Raw genomic sequence first — 23,225 nt, 5'->3', positions numbered from 1 at the left:
AACTCCTGACTCCATCATGAGAACTTGGGACTTCATCCGGGTCAAAAATAATAATGCAAACCCTAACGTAATTTCAAGTGAAAATGCGTTTTTCAGAAAATCGCAGCCAAATAACACTAGACCTTACTCATAGTGTTGTGTTCCTGCCGGTGAGTAAGGTTGCCAGAGCTCAACGAGGGGCGGGAGGGGGTTAGGGTCAGCAACGCGCATGTAACTCCTCTGGAGTTGCAGGCGTACATATGCGGGCCGTATGCTTGTTTGCCACCGACTTAGTATTACAAAAAAAGTAACACTGAAAATCCATCAATAAGCGAGTCTGTTAGGCATACTGTAAAAAATGAACTTTTATTAAGATTTTCTAATCGCAGTATATAGCACTTCTCGGAACTCCGTAGCTGATTACGATCGCAACGAATGCCTGACAATCGAGCACAGGTCCGTCCTCTAAGCGCGCTCCGCGCGGACTGAGAGCGGGGCGTCGCTGCTGCGTGATTTATACTTGTTTTAAAAAAATATAAATTTACGGCAATGTAGGTCCCATAGTTACGATTTTTTTTTTATAGGTTAACATAAAGTTACAGTTTGCTGTAATATTATTTTTAAAGCAAAAGTATGCGTACAATTTGCGGAAATAAAATATAATAAAACCCTGTTTTCGCCAAAAAAATGAAGAAAACTCGGAAGGTATTTTATCAGTTTTTTCAAATGAATCTTCGATTGTTAATCATTCCAGCCCCTCGTACGAGATATGTTGAATCAAATTGTAGTCATTCATGTACCAAATGATTCTTGTTTATAGCAAAATTGAGAACCGAAACGCCACATCTCACTGCAAAATTTGGAAAAGACTCCCAAAAAACCTCATTAAAAAAGAGGTTTAAAAGAGAAAATGAAAATTTGAACTGTTGGAGCCCCTAGTTTAGGAAACGATTATTTAAGTACGTTATCAGTTTTTGAATAAATACTAATAGTTACGTCGTAATCTTGAATGAAAAAGGAAGCATTTTCCAAAATACGCTCGTCTGTAGGAATAAGGACTCTTAAACTGTAAAAAAATATTTTAACTTTATTTATATTCTCACTCTTGATTTTTATATATGATACTTCGGGGAACTATTATAGGCCAGCATATTTCGTCAGTCATCGCCTCCCGGCTGATACTTTGTCAGATGATAGTTCAGGTGAAACTAAAAAAACCGTCAGCTGTAAAATGAACATGTAAAAAATATGCGCCAGGCAAAGTATGCGTAATGTGTAAATTGCGTAACCCGTTGATGGCTTTTCAGGCGTTTATCCTGATGAAATGCTACATGCAAAGTTTCATGATTTGTTATTGCTGTCATAAAAGGTATAGCGCTTATTTTTTACATGTTCATGCGACCAGCTGATGTTCTTACCACCGCGATATACCCGGCTGACGATTTTTTAAATTAACAACAACATCTGAACTATCATTTGACAAAGTATCCAACGGGAGGCGATGACCATTTTTGTTTTTGTTTTACGTGTTTCGGTGGATGCCATTCCTCAACCCACCAACGGAGCGGCAGCTGACGTCCACGAGGGTTCATCATACCTAGCCGTTAACCACTAGGTACACGAGTTTTCAGCCGGGAGGCGATTGGTCATGGAAATTGTTCCTGGCTCGAGGTCTATGATACACCGCGTATATGATACATCATATACGCGGTCTATGTATATGATACTCGGGGAACTATTACAAATCATTTTGTAAATAGCCACATCAATTGGAGGGACCCAACCATCCCCCAGACCCACCTAAAGTGTCAATAACGGCCATAGAAGTCTCTCGAGCAGCAAATAGATGGCGCAACGGTTGCGTCGATGGAGCAACGTCACTGCCATCAACACGTCACACCACTCCGTTTCTATCATGGCCGCAAGAGGGCACTCGCTCGTCGCAACTATGGCGCCAGCATTTCTACCAAACGGACCAATCAGCGACGTTCGTACCAATCACGCCACTGGAACCTCGCAACGTGATTAGCCGAGGCAACTGTAACCAGATTATTGGAGGGGAGTTCGTTATCCAGCCGTTTGAAAATTTAGACCGACGCGGCCATTACGCTTGGAACTTTGGTAGCGAAAACAACTGTAAATTGGTTGTTGGGATAGTGCTAAAAGATAAGTACTAGATTTAGTAATTGCCTGCTATTACCTGTGTTTTTGGTAGATTTAGCTGTTTGTTGATTTTACAATTAGTATCTAACGGCTTTTGGTTGCTTTCTTCATTGTATTTAAATAGCGGTCGCGTTTGTGGTTAATATCAAGCTTTAATTTAAATTCTAACGTTTTGTATTTAACCGTTAAACTATAGTGATAGTGATTAGCTCTATAGACGTTGCAAATTGTACTATGCTGTTAATAGTGTTCTATTTTGAATAAGGTTATGAAAGTTAAGATTAATTATTTAAATTCAGTTAAAGTCGTCTTTGCTTAACAATTCAGTTGTAATTTAAATCGTTATTTAATATTGCAAGTAATACTAGAATACCTAGGTATTCTAGTATTTAGTACTTATCATTTAGGAAGCTAGGTTTTCTAGATTTAACTATTATTGTGCATTATGGTTTCTATAATCGTGATTACGTAATTTATAGTTTAATAAACGTGCATATGATTTTGATAATGTGTAAATAAATATTATACCTGCACAATGGTTTTCCTTATTCTAAATTAACATTAATTAAGTATCCCTTGTTTGATTTTACTGTCAAATGACATCTTGGCGTAAGTAGTTGAGAAATAATTGCGCTTTAGGCTTTTGCTATTAATAAATAGTAGGAGTAGCAGTTTTGAAATAAATATGACTCGCTCAGGGCTTTGAGTATTATTTCATTATTAACAATTGTTTAACATTTTCAGAAGTGGGATATGGATTCACATAGTAGGAGCAGGTCCCGTAGCCCGGTGCGGTGGGACAACACGCGACTGGAACGACGAGAACGCAGCAGCAGTAGCCGCAGGCGCAGCCGTGAGTGTACACCGAGGCGTTGGGCTCCTTGGCGGCCGCGAGAACCTGTGGATCGCGAGCCGCCTGCTGCGCTGGATGAACCTGGTAGGATCAATCCAAATTATTATGGTGTTATGGTGAAACCTGACATTATCCCGGAGTTTGATCCTGAGAAGTCGGAGCTACCAGCGCAACAATGGCTCAACAAAATTGAACAACTGGGCGCAATTCACGGTTGGTCTGATAGTGTTAAAAGCTATTATATGCAGTCACGCCTGTCGGGTTTAGCAAAGATGTGGCATAATGCTTTACGGAGCTACGAAATGACATGGTTTGAATGGAAGGAGCGAATTCTTGAAGCTTTTCCTCAAAACATGGATTATGCGGAAGCTCTTAAGGAAATGATCTATAGAAAGAAATTGTTTGGTGAGACAATGACACACTATTTTTACTCTAAATGTAGCATGTTAACTAAATGCGAAATCACTGGTGATAAGGCTGTGTCTTGTTTGATCGAAGGGCTACCATTTCACTTAAAGACCTCGGCAAGAGCAGGTAACTACAGAACCCCTGGTGAGTTATATTCTCAGTTCTTGTGCATGAACGATGAGAAAAAGGGACCTCCAAACCGACAATATTCAACGCGTGGCAGAGATTTTAACGCTCCTGGTACATCAAAGGAAGTGATCGCAGGAGAACAGAAGTCTACATCATCATCAAACAAACCATCTGTAACCTGTTTTTTATGCAAGGAAGCAGGTCACGTCGTGCGGTCGTGTCCGAAGAATCCCAACGCTGTTAAATGTGACGTTTGTGGGAAGACGAACCACAAGACAGAGCAGTGTTTCCGGAAGGCTTCGGTGAACCTTGTTGACTCCCAGGTAAATGACTGCTATTATAAAAACATCAGTTTAAATGGTCATCAGGTAAGAGCCTATTTAGACTCGGGGGCCCGACGGAATCTGATTACATTGGAATGCTCTCGTAAACTAAATCTCAATTTACAACCATGCAACATGTTTATTAATGGGCTTTACGGGCCACAAGTCAGTTGTTGTGGTCAGGTATCGGTAGAGTTTATTATCGACGGGGTTAAAGTTAAATCTGAAGCATTGGTGGTCAACATTACCCTGAAAGGAGCCGATGTCTTTGTAGGTCAGCCAGTTCTTAATAATGGTCTGTACAGGTTAGTTATTCAAGGATCAACGGTTACCTTCGAGAGGAGTAAGCAGGAGCCTGCCAACGAGGAGATAGTCCATATAAGTTCGATTTGTGCAGATGCAGAGGTTTCAAAGGTAAGATTGGTCTGTTCTTCAGATACGGTTATTCCTGCTAATACGGCTCAATTTGTGGAGACTGATAGTAACGAAATTCTTCAAGATTCCACTGTATTGTTTGTGGATACTCGCTCTTGTAGGTTTAATGATGTAGAGTACAGCATTCCCTCTTCTCTTTACTGTGCTCCAGTTAATTCTGTCTTTGTTATAAATCAGGGTACGAATCCTTTGGCTTTTAAAAAGGGGCAACTGCTAGTTAGAGGGTATGTAGTGGAAGAAACATCAGTGTCTGCTCCTCGAGGAACAGATGTATTGGTAAATTCGATAATGAAAGTAGACGTTAGTAAGATTAAATGCGGGATTCAGGATCCATCGGTTTTAAATAAATTGAGTCAGATTTTGCAAGAATTTTCGGATTGTTTTTCAGAGGACACGCGTGAATTGGGAATTACGAACAAAATCGAACTTAACATTGAGCTAAATTCCGATAAGCCGGTATGTTACAGGCCTTATAGGTTATCTTACTCTGAGAAGACCGTGATGAGGGAGAAGATTGAGGATATGTTGTCTAATGGAATCATTAGGGAATCCACCTCCAATTACGCGAGCCCAATTATCCTGGTACGTAAGAAAAATGGAGATTTTCGTCTTTGTGTAGACTTTAGGAAACTTAACAGCATAACAGTGAAGGACAAATATCCTTTGCCGGTTATAGAGGAGCATATCGAAAAGTTAGGTGGAAAAAAATATTTTACAAGCCTCGATTTGTCTCAAGGGTTTTATCAGATTCCGGTAGCTAAACACGATATTCATAAAACTGGTTTTGTAACACCTGAAGGGCATTACGAATTCCTTCGGATGCCATTCGGCCTCGCGAATTCACCTGCAGTTTTCCAGCGGTTAATGGATCGTATATTCTCAACTCTGCGCCATGACAAGGTTTTGCCTTATATTGATGATGTGCTGCTCCCTACAAACTCCATAGAGGAAGGTCTTGATCTTTTGAAGGTAGTATTGCAAATAATTAGAGATACAGGGTTGACTTTGAATCTGGAGAAATGCTTCTTTTTGCAAACAAAAATTGATTACTTGGGCTATGAAATCTGTGAGGAAGGTATCAGACCAGGTAGTAAAAAAATCGACGCAGTGTTGGCGTATAAGGAGCCGACTAACATTCATGAGCTGCGTATGTTCCTGGGGCTCACCAGTTACTTCAGAAAGTTTGTCCAAAACTATGCAGGTATTGCTTATGATCTATACAGGTTGCTGCAGAAAAATGTTGGCTGGGAGTGGGGCCCACAACAACAAAAAGCTTTCCAGGAGTTGAAAAAGGTATTAACAACTCGTCCTCTTCTCTCTCTCTTTCGCCGAGAAGGCGATATCGAGGTTCATACAGATGCCAGTAGCAGAGGATTAGCTGGTATTCTACTTCAAAAGCAAGACGGTAATTTAAAACCCATATCCTACTTTAGTCGAAAAACGAGCAAAGAAGAATCGATGTATCATTCTTACGAGCTCGAAACCTTGGCAGTCGTGGAGTCTTTAAGACGGTTCCGAATTTACCTGGTAGGTAACCATTTTAAAGTGGTCACAGATTGCTCTGCAGTGCGTTACACTTTCCAGAAAAAGGATTTAACTCCAAGAATAGCACGATGGTGGCTACTTATTCAGGAATACGACATGGAAGTAGAACATAAACCTGGTAAGTCCCATAGTCACGTAGACGCCCTCAGCAGAAGTCCGGTCGAGCCTCCGCAAGTAATTGATATCAACACTATTGATGTCTTCGATTGGATTGTCTGTCTTCAAAATCAGGATGAAAAGATTCGTATCATCAAAACCAAACTGGAATCAGGTGAGGCCGAACCCGATATTAAAATAGTACATTACGATACAAGTGCGAAAAATAGGAAATTCGAAACGAGTGGCGATAAATTAAAACACGACCGAAGGGAGTGTTTTAAATCGACACGAGTTGCGAATTACCTATTCGCACATGTATCGTACAACGTTTTACAGTACATATGGCCCTTTAAATGTCCGACACAGTAACATAATATGCTACTTCTCGCACTAGTGCTATAAAGTAGCCCCATATGTACTGTAAACAATTATAAGTTAAAAGAAGAGCGGTTGTATAGAGTTATTGCAGGTGGTAAGGAAAGATTGGTTGTACCTAAGTACGGGAGGTGGAATGTGTTACGAAAATTTCACGACTGTATTGGGTTAAAACTGGGTTACTGTCACGGGTTAAAACGCTGTGAACAGATTATCAAGGACACCTTTTGGTTCCCTAGTATGACTAGATTTATACGTAAGTATGTAAACGCCTGTCTAGATTGTCTGTACAAGAGGAGTCAGTATGGGCGAGCTGAGGGTGAACTTCACCCGATTGAGAAGATAGCAGAGCCACTTCATACAGTGCACATTGATCATCTGGGACCGTTCTGCAAGAGCCGTGCAGGTAACTGTTATTTGCTAATGGTTGTCGATTCCTTCACAAAATTCACTTGGGCAGTTCCTGTGAAAACCACGAGGGCTCGAGAGGTAATAAGTTCTCTATCTAATATATTTTGTTCGTTTGGATATCCGAAACGAATAATATCCGACAGTGGTTCCTGTTTTAAGAGCAAAAGTTTCAAACAATTCTGTTTAGAAAACTTTATCAAACATATCATTAACGCAGTAGCGTGCCCTCGTGTTAACGGTCAGGTTGAAAGGTATAACCGTACATTATTAGACTCATTAAATACCAGCGTGGACAACGAGAGAGACTGGGATATGAAGCTGTCTGAGGTGACTTGGGATATGAACAATTTACATAGTTCATCTACTGGATTTACTCCTTTCAAACTAATGTTTAGCGCAAGCCGTAGCAGATATCAAGCAATAGCAGGAAATTCCTTCGACGACAAACAAACTGCGGAGCAAACTCGGTGCACTGCATCCGGTAATCTTAAAAGAACGGCAGAGGTCATGCAAAAACATTTTAATGCAAAGCGGAAACGACCAACGAAGTACAAGGTAAATGATTTAGTACTGTGGAAAGGCGTGGCTGATAGAAACATTAACGTGAGGCGGAAACTGAAAGAAAAATTCAGTGGACCATATAAGATTACAAAAGTGGCAGGTAACGATAGGTACGTAATTACGTCGCTTAAAGGAGTGAAGGGCTATAAGCGGTTTGAAGCTTTAGTATCTTCGGATTCAATAAAGAGATTTCAGAGGGAGACTGATGTGCCAGAAAGTAGTTCTGATGATAGTCAGGTAGATAGTACAGAGGAGTTAATTGATTTACTGGAAGGATAAATTAGCCTTGGATATTTCTATTTATTTGGGATAAAGGACTTGGATAAATTATGAAACAAGCAAAAATATATGAAAGAAGTTATATGGTTATTTATTGGTTTAAAAGACAAATTTGAGATATTTGTTGGATGGAATAGTTTATTATTGGATATGAATGTTGGCTATTAATGGAGTGACTATGGTTTAAGAATGGAAATAGATATTGGTTATAATGGATTAATTGATGGAAAATTAAAGTGGATGAGATTCAAATCAAAATTGACATATTATGGTTTTTACTTGGGTAATTTATACTATCTCTATTAGTGATGAAAATCAGATAATCCTTGTTTTCTTTTTCTTTCCTTTGCAGAGTCGCAAAGTCGTCAGGATGGACGAGTGTCAATAACGGCCATAGAAGTCTCTCGAGCAGCAAATAGATGGCGCAACGGTTGCGTCGATGGAGCAACGTCACTGCCATCAACACGTCACACCACTCCGTTTCTATCATGGCCGCAAGAGGGCACTCGCTCGTCGCAACTATGGCGCCAGCATTTCTACCAAACGGACCAATCAGCGACGTTCGTACCAATCACGCCACTGGAACCTCGCAACGTGATTAGCCGAGGCAACTGTAACCAGATTATTGGAGGGGAGTTCGTTATCCAGCCGTTTGAAAATTTAGACCGACGCGGCCATTACGCTTGGAACTTTGGTAGCGAAAACAACTGTAAATTGGTTGTTGGGATAGTGCTAAAAGATAAGTACTAGATTTAGTAATTGCCTGCTATTACCTGTGTTTTTGGTAGATTTAGCTGTTTGTTGATTTTACAATTAGTATCTAACGGCTTTTGGTTGCTTTCTTCATTGTATTTAAATAGCGGTCGCGTTTGTGGTTAATATCAAGCTTTAATTTAAATTCTAACGTTTTGTATTTAACCGTTAAACTATAGTGATAGTGATTAGCTCTATAGACGTTGCAAATTGTACTATGCTGTTAATAGTGTTCTATTTTGAATAAGGTTATGAAAGTTAAGATTAATTATTTAAATTCAGTTAAAGTCGTCTTTGCTTAACAATTCAGTTGTAATTTAAATCGTTATTTAATATTGCAAGTAATACTAGAATACCTAGGTATTCTAGTATTTAGTACTTATCATTTAGGAAGCTAGGTTTTCTAGATTTAACTATTATTGTGCATTATGGTTTCTATAATCGTGATTACGTAATTTATAGTTTAATAAACGTGCATATGATTTTGATAATGTGTAAATAAATATTATACCTGCACAATGGTTTTCCTTATTCTAAATTAACATTAATGACATCTTGGCGTAAGTAGTTGAGAAATAATTGCGCTTTAGGCTTTTGCTATTAATAAATAGTAGGAGTAGCAGTTTTGAAATAAATATGACTCGCTCAGGGCTTTGAGTATTATTTCATTATTAACAATTGTTTAACAAAAGTTTATATGTGTGTCTGTCTGAAACTTTATGTGAGTCTGGGGGATGGTTGGGCCGCTCCAATTGGTCTGGCTACTTACAAAATGGTTTGTAATAGTTCCCCGAGTATCATATATAAAAATCAAGAGTGAGAATATAAGTAAAGTTACAATATCTTTTTAACAGCTTTAAAGCGTCTGGTAAAAGATACCGCCGGCGGAAATGGTCTGGCAAGGTTGATTGACAATTTTTAACAATATTTAGTACTTACTATTTTTACCAACCTTTAGCACCTTGTACTGGACAAATTTCCGTCGGGCCAATATAGCAAGTATGCAGACATTAAAAGTACATACACACACACACACACACACACACACACTATATTATCCCATACATTTTATTCATGAGAAAATAAGTAAGGTCTGGTGGCTCTGGGATCTTGGACTAATAGCCCCTGTAATATATGAACAACTGGTACAGTATAATAGTAGCAAATGGTCAAGCACGTTTTGATATTATCCGTTTCAAAGATTAAAGAAAAAAAAATTCGAGCCATTAAAGATAGGTAGCTGACCGACAAAAATTGTGAGTCTGCTCGACTGAGTTTCCACGTGTTGAGGTGGCAACAGGGGGGACATGACACCATCCTTTGACAATAATGCTGAAAAAAATGGGGGTGCCTATATACCTAGGTACCTACTTAAATTTCTTACTTGAGAGTTGTATTTCCGCAATTGACTTGTATTTCCGCAGCACGGCTACCGATTACCGGACGATGAAACTTCTTATTACATGATCAGGTTCTGGCGAGGAGAGCCACTGACTTATCCAGATATTTGCGTGACAAGGCATTTACCCATTATAACGCCAATGCCTAGACCCAAAGAGGCAAGTATATGTTAATATGTTAGTCTATTTAGATCTAATAGGGCAGTTGACTGTTTTGTGTCAACTTCTATTGATACAATATCGTTACGATATGCCCATTATAGTTGTGGTAAACACTCGCTGCACGCGAAACAAATAAAAGCGGCCAAGTGCGAGTCGGACTCGCCCATGAAGGGTTCCTTTATGACGTATTAAAAAAAACTACTTAAACTACTAGATCTCGTTCAACATTTTACCACTTTGGACTAGTGTTGAGTTGCTCACTCGTGAGGCACCTCATTTGTACCACTCATTTAGTTAAATTGTCGCAGAACTTCACACCGCATAAATGTCATACATCACTCCTCAATTAATTTTACTCATTTACTCGCGCGCATCACACACAGCTCTTACCACTCAAACCATTCAAACACTTCAAATTTGAAAAAAAACTCTCAGCCTTTCAAACTCACTCGCGTTCCTCACAACTCGCAAGAGAGTCGCGAGGCGCTCGGTGCTCGCCGACATTCAAATGAAGAAATGAGTCATTGACGTCATCGCATTCATCGCTCACACTATCAACTACCCAACTACAAACCTTATTGCAAGGACAAAAGGTCCACCGCGAAATGCGTTGTGTTTATTCACTCGCCTCACTGTGACATCCCCTCAAAAATCCTTTCAAAATGAAACAATGAATTAGATTTACCGAAAGAGGGAGTGAGACAGACACGCGCCGTGCTTCAAAAACACCTCATCGAAAATACGTTAGAAATGAAACACGAAAGAAAACAAGCGTAAGCGTCCGCAAGCTTACATACATATTACGCCATTTTGATCCTAGCATTGCTAAGTTACTTGTCAAAAGCGAAAAATCTAAGTCATCAAAGAACCTACCGAAGAAAGTTTTTTCTCTCTGTCGCACTTGTAATTTCATACGTAAGTGCGACAGCAAAGCAAAACTTCGTGGTTCGCGGTAGGCCTCCATATTTGTTAGCTATTATTGTACTAACGCGCATACCAGTATAACCTGACCTCAAGACTCATATTGCTGGTGTCATGTATAATCTGAATCAATTAGACTGGACAGTGAAATGGTTACTTGATAAGCGGTTGAAATGCCAACCAAGTCTCACTGGGCATTTACGAAGCTAGCTTAGAAACAGTTATCGTTTAAGAGACCAAAATATTATTTAAATTATTGAAATATAATATAGTGGCGTACACAAAATATGATATTTTACATTAGTTTATTAATAAAAAAGTAAATATAATTTGTATAGGTGAAATAAACATGTACATTTTAACGATTTGAATTTGTAATACTTTTGTTAACGTGCTTCGTATAGTATTTCGATCATTTATGATTTTGACATATTTATAGTACGAGAAACTCGAAAAAGTTAGCTAGTTGTGTTTTATAAATAGTGATCAGTGACCATTCTTATAATTCTACCAAAATAACAATATATTAACATTGTTTTCGCGATAAAATATACCTGTGGGTCTTTCTTTGTGTCTTTTGCATACAAAAATCAAGTGTATATTACACGCCGGTGGCATTACCGCGCGAACGTTATTGAGGCTTTCGTTTGTTATCATATTACAATGCTATTATTACTGATAAATTATGAGGTGGTAAGTTAGTAATTTCTATATAATAATGGTACAAAAAATATTGGATTTGTTCTCCTTAGTTTGTTAATTGTTTGTCTGGTAGTTTATGGTTAGTATTTATTTCAATATATGAATGTTAAACTTAAAATGATATCAAGTAGCAAGGATTGATACTGAACAATCTAACAATAAAAAAATAATAAACTGCTAAATTAGAACAAGTTTCATAAAAGCATCATATTAAGTTGCAATAGGATGTATGTACTTTAACTCCTTAGTTTGATTCTTAAATGTATGTCTTCTGTTGTTAAAGTTCTGTTTTAAACCTCCAGAATTGCACTCCAAGTAAATATTTAAAAGGAAGTTTAGCAATGCCTAAATATGTATTTACATTAAATATGGTTTGCTGCCGTTGGAGTTGATGGAATAGTCGATGCTGCAAAAGTCTAGCAAGTACCTCTCCTCATTTGAAGTAAGACATTGTAACACCTCATTTTAGAGAATGAGGTACTCATACAAACTCATTTTAAATTGATGTCCTACCCATCACTACTTTGGACACACATTTTACCACTTTGGTAGTGTCTCTCGCGCAAACTATTCACTTTAGAAAAAAAATATATTAGGAACCTAAATATCATTTTTGAAGACCTATCCATAGATACCCCACACGTATGGGTTTGACGAAAAAAATTTTTTTTTTAATTTTATGACGTATTAAAAAAAACTACTCACTAGATCTCGTTCAAAACAATTTTCGTTAGAAGTTTGCATCGTAATGTATATCATATATTTTTTTTTGATTTTTCATTCTGTTATTTTAGAAGTTACAGGGGGGGGGGACACACTTTTTTTACTTTGGGAGGTTCTCTCGCGCAAACTATTCAGTTTAGAAAAAAATGATATTAGAAACCTTAATATCATTTTTGAAGATCTATCCATAGATACCCCACATGTATGGGTATGTTGAAAAAAAAATTTTTTTTTAATTTCATGACGTATTAAAAAAAAACTACTTACTAGATCTCGTTCAAACCAATTTTCGGTGGAAGTTTACAAGGCAATGTATATCATATATTTTTTTTAGATTTTTCATTCTGTTATTTTAGAAGTTACGGGGGGGGGGACACACTTTTTTTTACTTTGGGAGGTTCTCTCGCGCAAAGTATTCAGTTTAGAAAAAAATGATATTAGAAACCTTAATATCATTTTTGAAGACCTATCCATAGATACCCCACATGTATGGGTATGTTGAAAAAAAATTTTTTTTTTTAATTTCATGACGTATTAAAAAAAAACTACTTACTAGATCTCGTTCAAACCAATTTTCGGTGGAAGTTTACATGGCAATGTATATCATATATTTTTTTTAGATTTTTCATTCTGTTATTTTAGAAGTTACGGGGGGGGGGGGACACACATTTTACCACTTTGGAAGTGTCTCTCGCGCAAACTATTCATTTTAGAAAAAAATTATATTAGAAACCTCAATATTATTTTTGAAGACCTATCCATAGATACCCCACACGTATGGGTTTGATGAAAAAAGATTTTTTGAGTTTTAGTTCTAAGTATGGGGAACCCCCAAAATTTATTATTTTTTTTCTATTTTTGTGTGAAAATCTTAATGCGGTTCATAGAATACATCCACTTACTAAGTTTGAACAGTACAGCTCTTATAGTTTCGGAAAAAAGTGGCTGTGACAGAATCGGACAGACAGACGGACATGACGAATCTATAAGGGTTCCGTTTTTTGCCATTTGGCTACGGAACCCTAAAAATGACACTAGGTCGTTGCGCGCCGCCCGCCGCCGTAGGCAAGTGTGACAGAGAGCACACTAGGCACTCACGTGCAGCGAGTGTTGAGTGCAGGGATCGGAACCGGTTTTTTGCAAAAACATCGAAATAACCATATGGTGATGAAATAAACCGAAATATATATTTCGGTTTATTTCATACTCTAGATGTAGGACTCAGTTGTGTTTTCAGATAACGACTTCGTATTATTAGATTGCCTAATTAGAAATGAAGTAATTAACAAAGAACGAAAAAATACCGTTTTCGTTCCCATACAAAAAATACCGGTTTCCGATCCCTGGTTGAGTGTTTGACTCAACTACAGGATGTTTATTTAGTCACCTGCAATAATTTACTGGGTGAATACATAGGTCATATTGAGCAACTTTCACTATCGGACCAACCCCGAAATCGCGAAAAAATTTTTACTCTCCCATAGAAAAATCATATAATTTATTCATTGTGAAGTCATATACATTTCAATTAAGAAGTTATATACATATACAAACAAGTCAGACCATGACACCCCGTAGGGGCATACAATATTACTTAAACCTAATAGGGTTGTTTCCATCTACAAATCTTAGGGCAGAATTGTATCCCAATAAATTCTTTTGGATTATAAGAACATGTTAAACTACTTTTAGGGGACCTGTAATGACCATATTTTTGTAAATATTGAATTTAAAATATCTTTTGGCACACGTCACGTGACCAAACTCGAAACGTCATTGAAGATTCTGATGACGTCACAACTCTCGGATTGACACTGTTGACAGTTAGGCTATAAACAACAAATGTCAGTTGACAGTTCGTATCTTCTACGTGTGTATGTAGTTATGTGTCAAACCGTAAACTGTGACGTCACACAATTTTCAAAGAGCGTTTCGGGCGCGAAAGCATCTGTCATAATATATTTTGTTAATTTAACATATTTAAAGCCGTTTTTAGTATAAAAGTTCAATTTTAGGGCAACTATGAGTAATACGAGCGTTTCAAAAAATTGGAAACAACCCTATTACAGTACCTACATAATTAACTAACAAAATAATTACAAGAATGAGAAACTTATACTATAGGTCAATTATTACATGTCATATAATATCTTTTTTTATAGGCTTTAAATTATTATCATTTAAAAAATCTTTAACAGAGTAGTAACATTTGTCAATAAGGAATTTAATTTATTTATTTTTAAATACTGTCAACTGGGGTTCTAGCTTTATATAATCAGGAATTTTATTTGTTATAACTATACATTTATAATGAGGACTATTTCTGTTTATTTCCAAGTTGGTTTTTGGTAACATTAATTTATTTCTATACTTCGTTCTAGTATTTTCCTTATCTTGCTTTAGTTCGAATAAGTAGGGTAAAGGCACCTATTACCGTGGTAGTTAAGGAACTTTTCAAAAGAGATCCTAAAATTAAGGGTATCAATGCTGTCTAACAGCCAGGAATATTTTTTTTTCATCAGAGCATTTAATGAACTTTCCGTTTCACACGTTTTTGGATTCGTTTTGGTTTATTATATGTATTAAAATATTTTTTGAAGCCAAAATGACCAAATCTTCTATTACCGTGGCAAGGGACAGGCTGTGATTCTATTATCGCGAATTGAGCTTTCATTACCGAGGGTACAATTGGCATGATTTTTCTGCACTCGTTAATAGAAACCAAACTCAAAATTCGAAACCTAATACCGAGGGTTAAAACAATAATAACGACGTGGGTTCTGTATATTATTTTTGTGTCATTAAGTTTAATAATGACACAAAAATAAAAAATAAAACTATAGGAGTATGTTTAAAAATAAGAGATATATTCGAAGAGATTATAATTACACTTTGGCACAATCAAATACTATTAAATAGTTAACTTACCAAGTACCCACGAGTACCTGTATAACAAGTTATAAGTTGAATGTTTTACATGTAAAACAACAAAAATTATTGTTAGTAAAGTTTTACTAAGGACGTATATGACAAATAGGCCTGCCTGTTATTAAATAAAGTAATTTTTAAATGCTATAAAGATTGATAAGAATGTGTCTTACTGACATAATTAGCTGCACAAAAAAAAAAACAAGTAAGTAACATTTTCTCATAAGGCACAGCGTAAATTATAGTCGAAATTTTATAAGCTGGACGTTTACTACCTGAGTGAAAGTTTACCACAGTGAAATGGTAAACGTCCACCTCATAAAATTTCGACTATATATAAAAACATGAAATTTTTTAATTCTAATATTTTTGATAAGGTAATTAAGTTAAATAAAGTCTCTCACATATTATGTGTTATAATTTACCCGTTTATAATTAACAAATCACAGTACTTTTCTTATTGCTGATTCTTATAGCTAAAAAAATCATGTCTGAGATTTTGGACTACTGTATAAATAAAATTATATATAAAAAAAACTAATCGGAATTGTCCGGCAGTTGGGTACCCTTCCTTGTCAGAGTAATAACTGAATCAGAAAACAGAAGAATTTAAATCTGATAATGATAACTGAAGTCTAAATTTTATCAACGAAATCTGTACTTGCGGTACCCTAAATGCGATATTTCAATACAATACCAAATAGTCACACGGTAATAGATAACTCTTTAAGAGCCTATTACCGACCCATTCGATATTTCTCTGGGTCGGTAATAGATTTCTATACATTCTATTACCGAGGGTAATCTGATCATACCATCGGTAATAGGCTTAATTTGGAGTTTAATTAAACCTAATTCCGACCCATAAAAATAATAAAACACATATGGTTTTTCAAATCAAATCAAACACGTATATTACAAGCTTCTTGTAAAGACAAAATCACATAACTTGCAAGTAAATAGGTTTTAACTCAAAATAAAAAAAAGTTGACAGATTAAGGGTTCCCATAGAAACAAGGAAATCGGTGCTGAAGTTTTTGTCAAAAATTAAGGGTTAGTTGAATACTTTCCATACCACGGAAATAGCTCTTTAATAGCGTGAATAGATCAAGATTGGAATAAATAAAAGAAATTATAAAATTGATAATTTGTACCAAAACTAAAGAGTAAATAACAAAACTACCACTTTTTCTATTACCGTGCAATACCACGGAATTACTTACCACAGAAATAATTGGCGCCTATCACCGCTGTATTTTATTTTCAATTTTAAACGTATTTCCCGGTCAAAAACTAAGTTAAAAGTAATTCAAAATCGTGTAGAAAACAATACACAACCTCTTAAAAGGCATTGCACTAGTTTATTTGCCATAACTATTACGTAAAACACTAAGGAAGATTGGAGTGCACTTACCTGTGGTGTCACGTGTCTGTATGGAACAACCGGTTCTTGCGCCGCCGTCGCACAAACTGACGAATCGCGAGTTTTTTGTTACACTCACACAAATGCACACTAATGGGCACGATATACCAATGAATGAGCTTGTTTTGTGTATGCTTTATTTCTTAGGGAATAGATCTGTTTGCTTGCAAAATGAGTATTTGTAAACACCGCGGTGTTAGACGTCGATTTTGATACCCGCGTTAATAGCCGCCGTTACCCTATGGATTTTCCAGAACAAAGAGAGCGGCTTGTAAAATATAGATGCAAGGCAAGGTTAATAATTTAAATTCAATAAAGAAAGGGCGACAACTGTTGGGGATATGCACATTTGCCTGGACACGAATACATTTTTAAAATTTTTTTTGCATCACAAACAGTTTTTTGGAATCGGTACTGTCTCCCCACAGCACCACGGCGTAGCGGAGCCATGCGTAAGCATATGCGTGATATGCCGATAGTGCACACTTGAAATCTGTATTTGATTTTAGTATATTAAGCCCATATAAAAAAAATTGATATTTTTGTTTTAATATATTCAATATGTTCTTTCCAATTTAAGGCCGAGTCTATTGTTACACCTAGTAAGTTAAAATGTGTCACTTCTTCTATTTTACATGAATCAATATCTAAATTTATTTCCAAGGGTTTTTTTTGTATGGGCTTGAACTGTATAATTTTAGTTTTCATCAAATTAATTTCTAAGTTATGGTCACTCAGCCATTCTTTTACGGAAGTAAAATTATCATTAAGGTATGAATTGCATTCTGAACTATTCTTGCAACTAAACAATAGCGATATATCGTCGGCAAACATTACGGAGGAAGTGTTTGTGTCTAGGCATTTTGGCAAATGTCAAGGTCAGACAGCCAAAATATATGAAACAGACAAATTTTTGCGATTTCGGGGTTGGCTCCATAGTAAAAGTTGCTCATTATGTCCTATATACTCACCCCGTAAATATTTATTTATTTAATTTAATTTAATTTTAATTGCTAATATCAGGTCTCAGGTAACAATAAAATTGTCTCAATACATGACACCCATATCGGGTGTGACAATGACAGATGCTTCTTAAAAATAAATACATTTTTAGGGTTCCGTAGCCAAATGGCAAAAAACGGAACCCTTATAGATTCGTCATGTCCGTCTGTCTGTCCGATTATTCTCCATATCAATTATTCCTAATTTTTTTAAATAATTACAAATCAGGGTTGCCTAGAAGACAAATAAATAACATTGCAGGTGACTAAATAAACACCCTGTATGCATAGGTGTCTTATTTAAAGGAATTTACAGGAAATAGTGCTCTCAAGATTCGTGAGCTGCCTGAAAAGTAAAATACCTCATTTTCTCGGTGTTCCAATGACAATACAAATTAAGGAAACCATGGAACCGATGAAGGTAAGACGCCTTTTTTATTCTAAATAATATAATAAAATATGAAATAGATACCTGATTCTCTTTGCCTGATATATACTATTAGGTACTTAGTATATATCAAGTGTTTATTACATATTTTTGGGAGTTGTTACGAAACGACTGCTTACCATCAGGGTATGCTTGTTTGCCACCAACGTAGTATAAAAAAACTCTGTCTGAAAGCGGCCACCATTCCGTTAGCATTTTGGCCTACCTGCCATCACTCTGCCTGGCAACATGTCCCGCCCAGCTCCATTTTAATTTGGTGATGGCGTGTCCGAAATAACTAGGTACCTTTTTACAAAATATCAAGTTCCTAGCTTAAAATAAAACTTGAACCCCATACAAACTTTCATCCCCTTTTTAACCCCCTTAGGGGTTAAATTTCTCAAAATCATCATTACCTAAACCTTCTGTGATCGAATACAAAAATTAGCTAAATCGGTCCAGCGGTTCTCGAGTTTATGCGCGACTAACAAACGCATTTCATTTTTAGTGTTCCGTAGTCAACTAGGAACCCTTATAGTTTCGCTATCTACTATACTTTAAGCTCCAGTTTAGCTTATTGTGACGGAAGAGTAACTACGGAAACCTACTCTGAGCATGGCCCGATATGCTCTTGGCCGATTTATTATTTATATAGATAGATAGAAGATATATAATTTAATTTCATGTAATAAAATAATAGCCCATCAAAAACACTTTCATATAAAAAGTTTGCCAAGACGAAACCATAAGGCTCAACAAGTTATCAGATCTTTTGTAGAGCCAAGCTTCTATTAACTCTACAAGCCCAACTTCATAAACTGTACACCTTAGTCAAAATATACGGCTTGGCCGGCTCTGGCTTGGCTTCGCTATATAACTTTCTGACTGTGCGAGCTTCATGGTTTCGTCTTGGTAACATTTTACATGAAAATGTTTGTGATGGGATTTCACTTATTTTTGTAAGTTGCTTATGACAATCTTCCATCCCCTAATTTAAAGGGTTGGGGGTGGTTTACTATTAAAAATCCTGAAATCCGTATCTGGGGGCATCTTTTATACAATCTGCTTTTTTTACTGATTCCCCCCCTTTTCACCCTAAAGGGGTCATTTTGGTGTTTAAACTATTTTATATCCTTGATCCTTCCCCATAACAAAAACTACCTATATACCAAATTTCAAGTTAAGAGGGTTCATTGCAACAACGAAGCGCTTCGAGAAAAGGGAGGTAGCGCGTATTGGCGGTGGCACTACCGTGCCTCCAAATTATAATTAATGTAATTCAAATTGCATATTTTTTAATTAAAATAATCAATAAACTGTATAAATTAACCATTCAAAGCTCGATGTCCAGATTCAACTATGGCAATTTTATATTCGAAATATTATGACAGTTCATAGAGCTTTCAAACCGGTTGTTATCCGGTTTTTATTGGGCTGGGCATATTTAACCAACCGGCATATATAACCCCAAAACGTCAAAGTGACTCCCGCTTCGTTGCGAATACTATCAACCCCAAACTATGTATTGCACATACGTGTGTAGGGCATAAAAAAATTAGAGCAGAGGGCCTACCGCGAACCACGTTCGACGTGTTGCCTCTCTGTCGCACTTGTAAATTCGTACGTAAGTGTGACAGGGAGGCAACCCATCGAACGTGGTTCGCGGTAGCCCCTCAGATATAGAGAGACACTATGTGGCTGTATTTGGTACCATCTACTTGCTAACTATTTTCATCCACCTTGTGGTTGACGTTTATAGGTAGGTATATAGAAACGCTCATAGTTTTACAGTTTATACCCACATATTAAATTTGTAGGTGGCGGACGGAAGAACTCTTGCATTTCAAACTCAGGACCACCCTATCAGTCTGTGCACTCCAACACAAAATCTTCGGTAATTTAAAATGTTTAAATACTTTCTAATTAACTGCTTGTTGAAATTGCTGTCTGCCGGTCGGACAAAGAGATTGATTTAGCTATACTAAATTATTTTAAAAAATGCTTTAAGTATACGTCTAATAACTGTATATTAAAATAAATGGTTTTCACTTGTTTCCTTTATGGTCATTTATTTAAAGTTACATGTTTGTCAGAGTAATTTAAAAAAAGTTATAAAATTGGAGTCAAATTCGGGCTTCATGTCATATAAATAAGTAGGTATTGTCATTTCCTTACTAGAACAAATATAAATTCAACTAAGATGAAATAATTACATCAAATTATTACCTATTTTACCAACCTCTATCGTAAAGTCTACTTATTAATTCAAAGCTCATTTATCTATCATTTAGCGCCGGGTTTCGTCGCCGGCGTTCATGTTTTTTATACGATATTTTTATCACTGTTATCAATCCAAGTTTAGGCCCTTTCATTAGGTGATGACAGCTGAATAGGGCTTCGTTGTGTTGTGAGGGAAGGCTGGCCGGCGGTTTGGTCAAAGAATCTGGCTACGGATGGCGATAAGTTCCGATGATGTGCAGGAGACGCGCCGCTTCGAACGCTCTGTAACAGCAGAGATAAGTCTGTCAAGCCATTTCTGTCGCTATAAAAACGCGGCATTTAAAAAAAAATGTAGACGCGAAGGGAAGGGGGGGTGTAGGCCCCATAGACAATAAGAATTTTGCGCTTTTTCCTACTGACAAAGTTGTTTGGCAGACTATAATTGACAACATTTGATGATTTTCATTTGCCTTAAATTGAAAACAATTTAGAGAAACACGCGTGTAGATTCCGAAAAAAAGTTTTTGGAATGTTTAAAACAAATCATCTAAGTTTCTTTGATAGTTTTTCATGTAGAATTTGATTTAGAATTTATAGCGATTTGAAGTTGTTTAACAATCGGTTTTCTAATATTTTTTTAATTTGCTTGTTTCTTATTTATTTCTTACCAGCCTGTTTTGTCTGGTAACTCTTGGCGATGACTGCGGAGTAGTAAGCGTTGTTGTCAATAGACTGTCTAGCTTGTATCCCTTTGCTAGCTGCTCGACGGTTTTTCCTGAAGTAGGTAATGTGATACGATAAGTGAAATTACACAGTAATAATAGGTATAGGTAGGTACTGCGCGATTGTTGAAATATTTAAATGCCATTGGATTTCGTTTCGTAGACCCTTTATAGGCAGCAATACAATTTAGTGTCCATCAACCACCTCACCGGAACCTAGTTGCTGACCGTATAGTAGCGGCTAAACTTTAATTACTCACGTACCTGTCAATGTTGTTGGGATGTGAGTATTGCATCGTCCGGTTTGTAAGATTGTCTTGATGGCAGCTATATTATGAAACACGATGGCGACTGCGGCACCGTCAGCCAACTGAGAAGAATCGCAACATGACAATAGGAATCCCCATTTATCGGTATCCCAGTGCTTCTCAGAAAATACCGCTAATTGCAATGTCGATGCACCTACAAACAGATAAGAGATTTACAGTTGGACTCGGAACTTACCTACTTTGATTTAACATTTAAAAAATGCGAATTTACCTGAATCTCCTAACAAATGAGGGTTGGCACGATAATGTAGCAGCGTCTTCACTAGAGAATACGCTCCAAGACGTGCTGCTAGTCGAATCGGCCATCCTCCTTCGTAATTTGGATCTAACCCTGTACTCAATAGATCACTTAGTTTACGTTCGTCGTTGTTGCGAATGCAATTTTTAATTAAATCTGTTTTATTTTCCATTTTGGCAATAAACCTAATATTTTAATAATCAATTATTTTCAGAACTACCCTCGGTTTTAGTAAATAGGTATGTATACTTGGCGCGGCTTCCACTTAGTTCCCGCCCAAGAAATCAATCGTTCCTTTTTACGTTACATACACGAGGTATGTGAGAATGCGTTTTATTGTTGGATCGCCACTATTTATTAATAATCTGAATGAATAAATGTTGTTCTTGTTTTAACGGTATACCTAATTATTATTAAAAAGAACTAAATAAAAGTTTAAAAAATATACCTTTTGAAAATGTATGGAATAAGAAAAATACGCACGTCTGCTGTCAGTCTGATTACCTGGGGGCCTACCGCGAAAACCGAAATTAGCGAATTACGGGGATCTTTCTCTTTTACTCTCTCACTAAGACCTAATTAGAGTAATAGAGAAAAATGCCCGCAATAGGGTTGTTTCCATCTGAGGAGTGTCTTTTCAAAAGGGCTTATTTCCACTTTCAACTTTTTTTAACTATGAATGTAGTTTTGCTAAAAGTAGAGAAATACATATATACTTTGAGTTTCAAGTTCTAATAAGTCTTCTTGTCCTCAAAAAAAAACTAATTCAAAAATCAAAGTCCGGATCAAAAGGCCTTATTTCTCTCTTATAATATGAGAAACAAATAGGCCTTTTTATAAGTGTGTATTATACATTATTTTTTATCTACGTTGAATCAGAACTTTTTGTAGGACTCTAAAATTTGAAGCTGGCTATATAAAAACCAGATAAAGAAAAAAACTAATGCATTGGATACCTTTTGTCAATGGGAAAAATTTGCTAAAAAAACAGTTTGGAGACGACTGGATTAGGTTACCGGAGCTGGTTTAGTATAGAACCGTATTAGACAAATGTAATCTATCAGCAGAAGAAAATCGAGACGAAGTCGAATGCGATTGTTGCGAAGATGATGCAGAAGAAGTTCACGTGTAAATGTATTCTGCTTAAACTTAAGTTAGCTATTTGCTGGTAGTAGTTGTTAAGTTAATTTCACAATAAAAAGGTATCCGTTTCAAGAGTTTATTTCTGTGATGTACACATCAAAAAGGTTTATTTCTCACAAGGCCGCAACAAAACGGCTTAATTCCAAAAGCTCGCATCAAAAGGACTTAACTCTGAAAAAGATATGTTAATTAACATAATTAAGTAGGTAGATTAAGCAATGTATGTAGTGCCATAACATTTATAGCAACTTAATTTAATATAATATCGAGAAAAAAGCAATTATTTCGAAATGGAAACCGTGGATTTATGTTTTTCCCAATTTCCCAAAAAAAGTTCAAAGTGGAAATAAGCCCTTTTGAAAAGACACTCCTCATCTACAAATCTTAGGGCAGAATAGTATCAGATTATGGATTATACGAACATGTTAACCTTTAGTGGACCTCTAATGAGCATATTTTTGTAAATATTGAATTTAAAATATCTTTTAACACACGTCACGTGACCGAAGTCGAGACGACATTGAAGATTCTGATGACGTCACAACTCACGGTTTTACACTGGGCTATAACCGC

The 23,225-nt window shown here is 36.5% G+C and overlaps 2 protein-coding genes across 2 annotated transcripts in view; one reads left to right on the top strand and one right to left on the bottom strand.

Annotated features, from left to right (window-relative positions):
• Positions 1-18,080, top strand: part of LOC133533397 (uncharacterized protein C18orf63-like) — a 30,442-nt gene extending 12,362 nt beyond the window's left edge. The window contains exons 6-7 of the mRNA XM_061872366.1: positions 9,738-9,872; positions 17,890-18,080. Coding sequence (XP_061728350.1) covers positions 9,738-9,872; positions 17,890-18,021 — 267 coding nt within the window. The 3' untranslated portion in view covers positions 18,022-18,080. The remainder of the gene's footprint in view (positions 1-9,737; positions 9,873-17,889) is intronic.
• A 1,928-nt stretch (positions 18,081-20,008) lies between these two features.
• LOC133533396 (uncharacterized) lies at positions 20,009-22,080 on the bottom strand. The gene is made up of 4 exons (XM_061872365.1): positions 21,483-22,080; positions 21,207-21,404; positions 20,889-20,995; positions 20,009-20,502 (listed from the first exon to the last, which is right to left on the bottom strand). The coding sequence occupies exons 1-4, from the start codon at positions 21,679-21,681 to the stop codon at positions 20,359-20,361; spliced, it is 648 nt and encodes a 215-aa protein (XP_061728349.1). The 5' UTR covers positions 21,682-22,080; the 3' UTR covers positions 20,009-20,358.
• Positions 22,081-23,225: the final 1,145 nt, after the last annotated feature.

This window comes from Cydia pomonella, unplaced genomic scaffold (assembly GCF_033807575.1).
Source record: "Cydia pomonella isolate Wapato2018A unplaced genomic scaffold, ilCydPomo1 PGA_scaffold_161, whole genome shotgun sequence".
NCBI classification, from domain to species: Eukaryota; Metazoa; Arthropoda; class Insecta; order Lepidoptera; family Tortricidae; genus Cydia; species Cydia pomonella.
Note: the sequence above shows the minus strand (reverse complement) of the source record. Positions and strands in the feature narration are given on the sequence as shown.

What these genes read in the sequence shown, in the direction of transcription:
- LOC133533396 (XM_061872365.1), bottom strand. Translation starts at nt 21,681, where the DNA reads ATGGAAAATAAAACAGATTTAATTAAAAATTGCATTCGCAACAACGAC. An exon ending in TCATTTGTTAGGAGATTCAG is followed by an intron (nt 21,405 to 21,482) that starts GTAAATTCGCAT and finishes ATCTGTTTGTAG; the next exon opens with GTGCATCGACATTGCAATTA. An exon ending in TTACCAGACAAAACAGGCTG is followed by an intron (nt 20,503 to 20,888) that starts GTAAGAAATAAA and finishes CTGCTGTTACAG; the next exon opens with AGCGTTCGAAGCGGCGCGTC.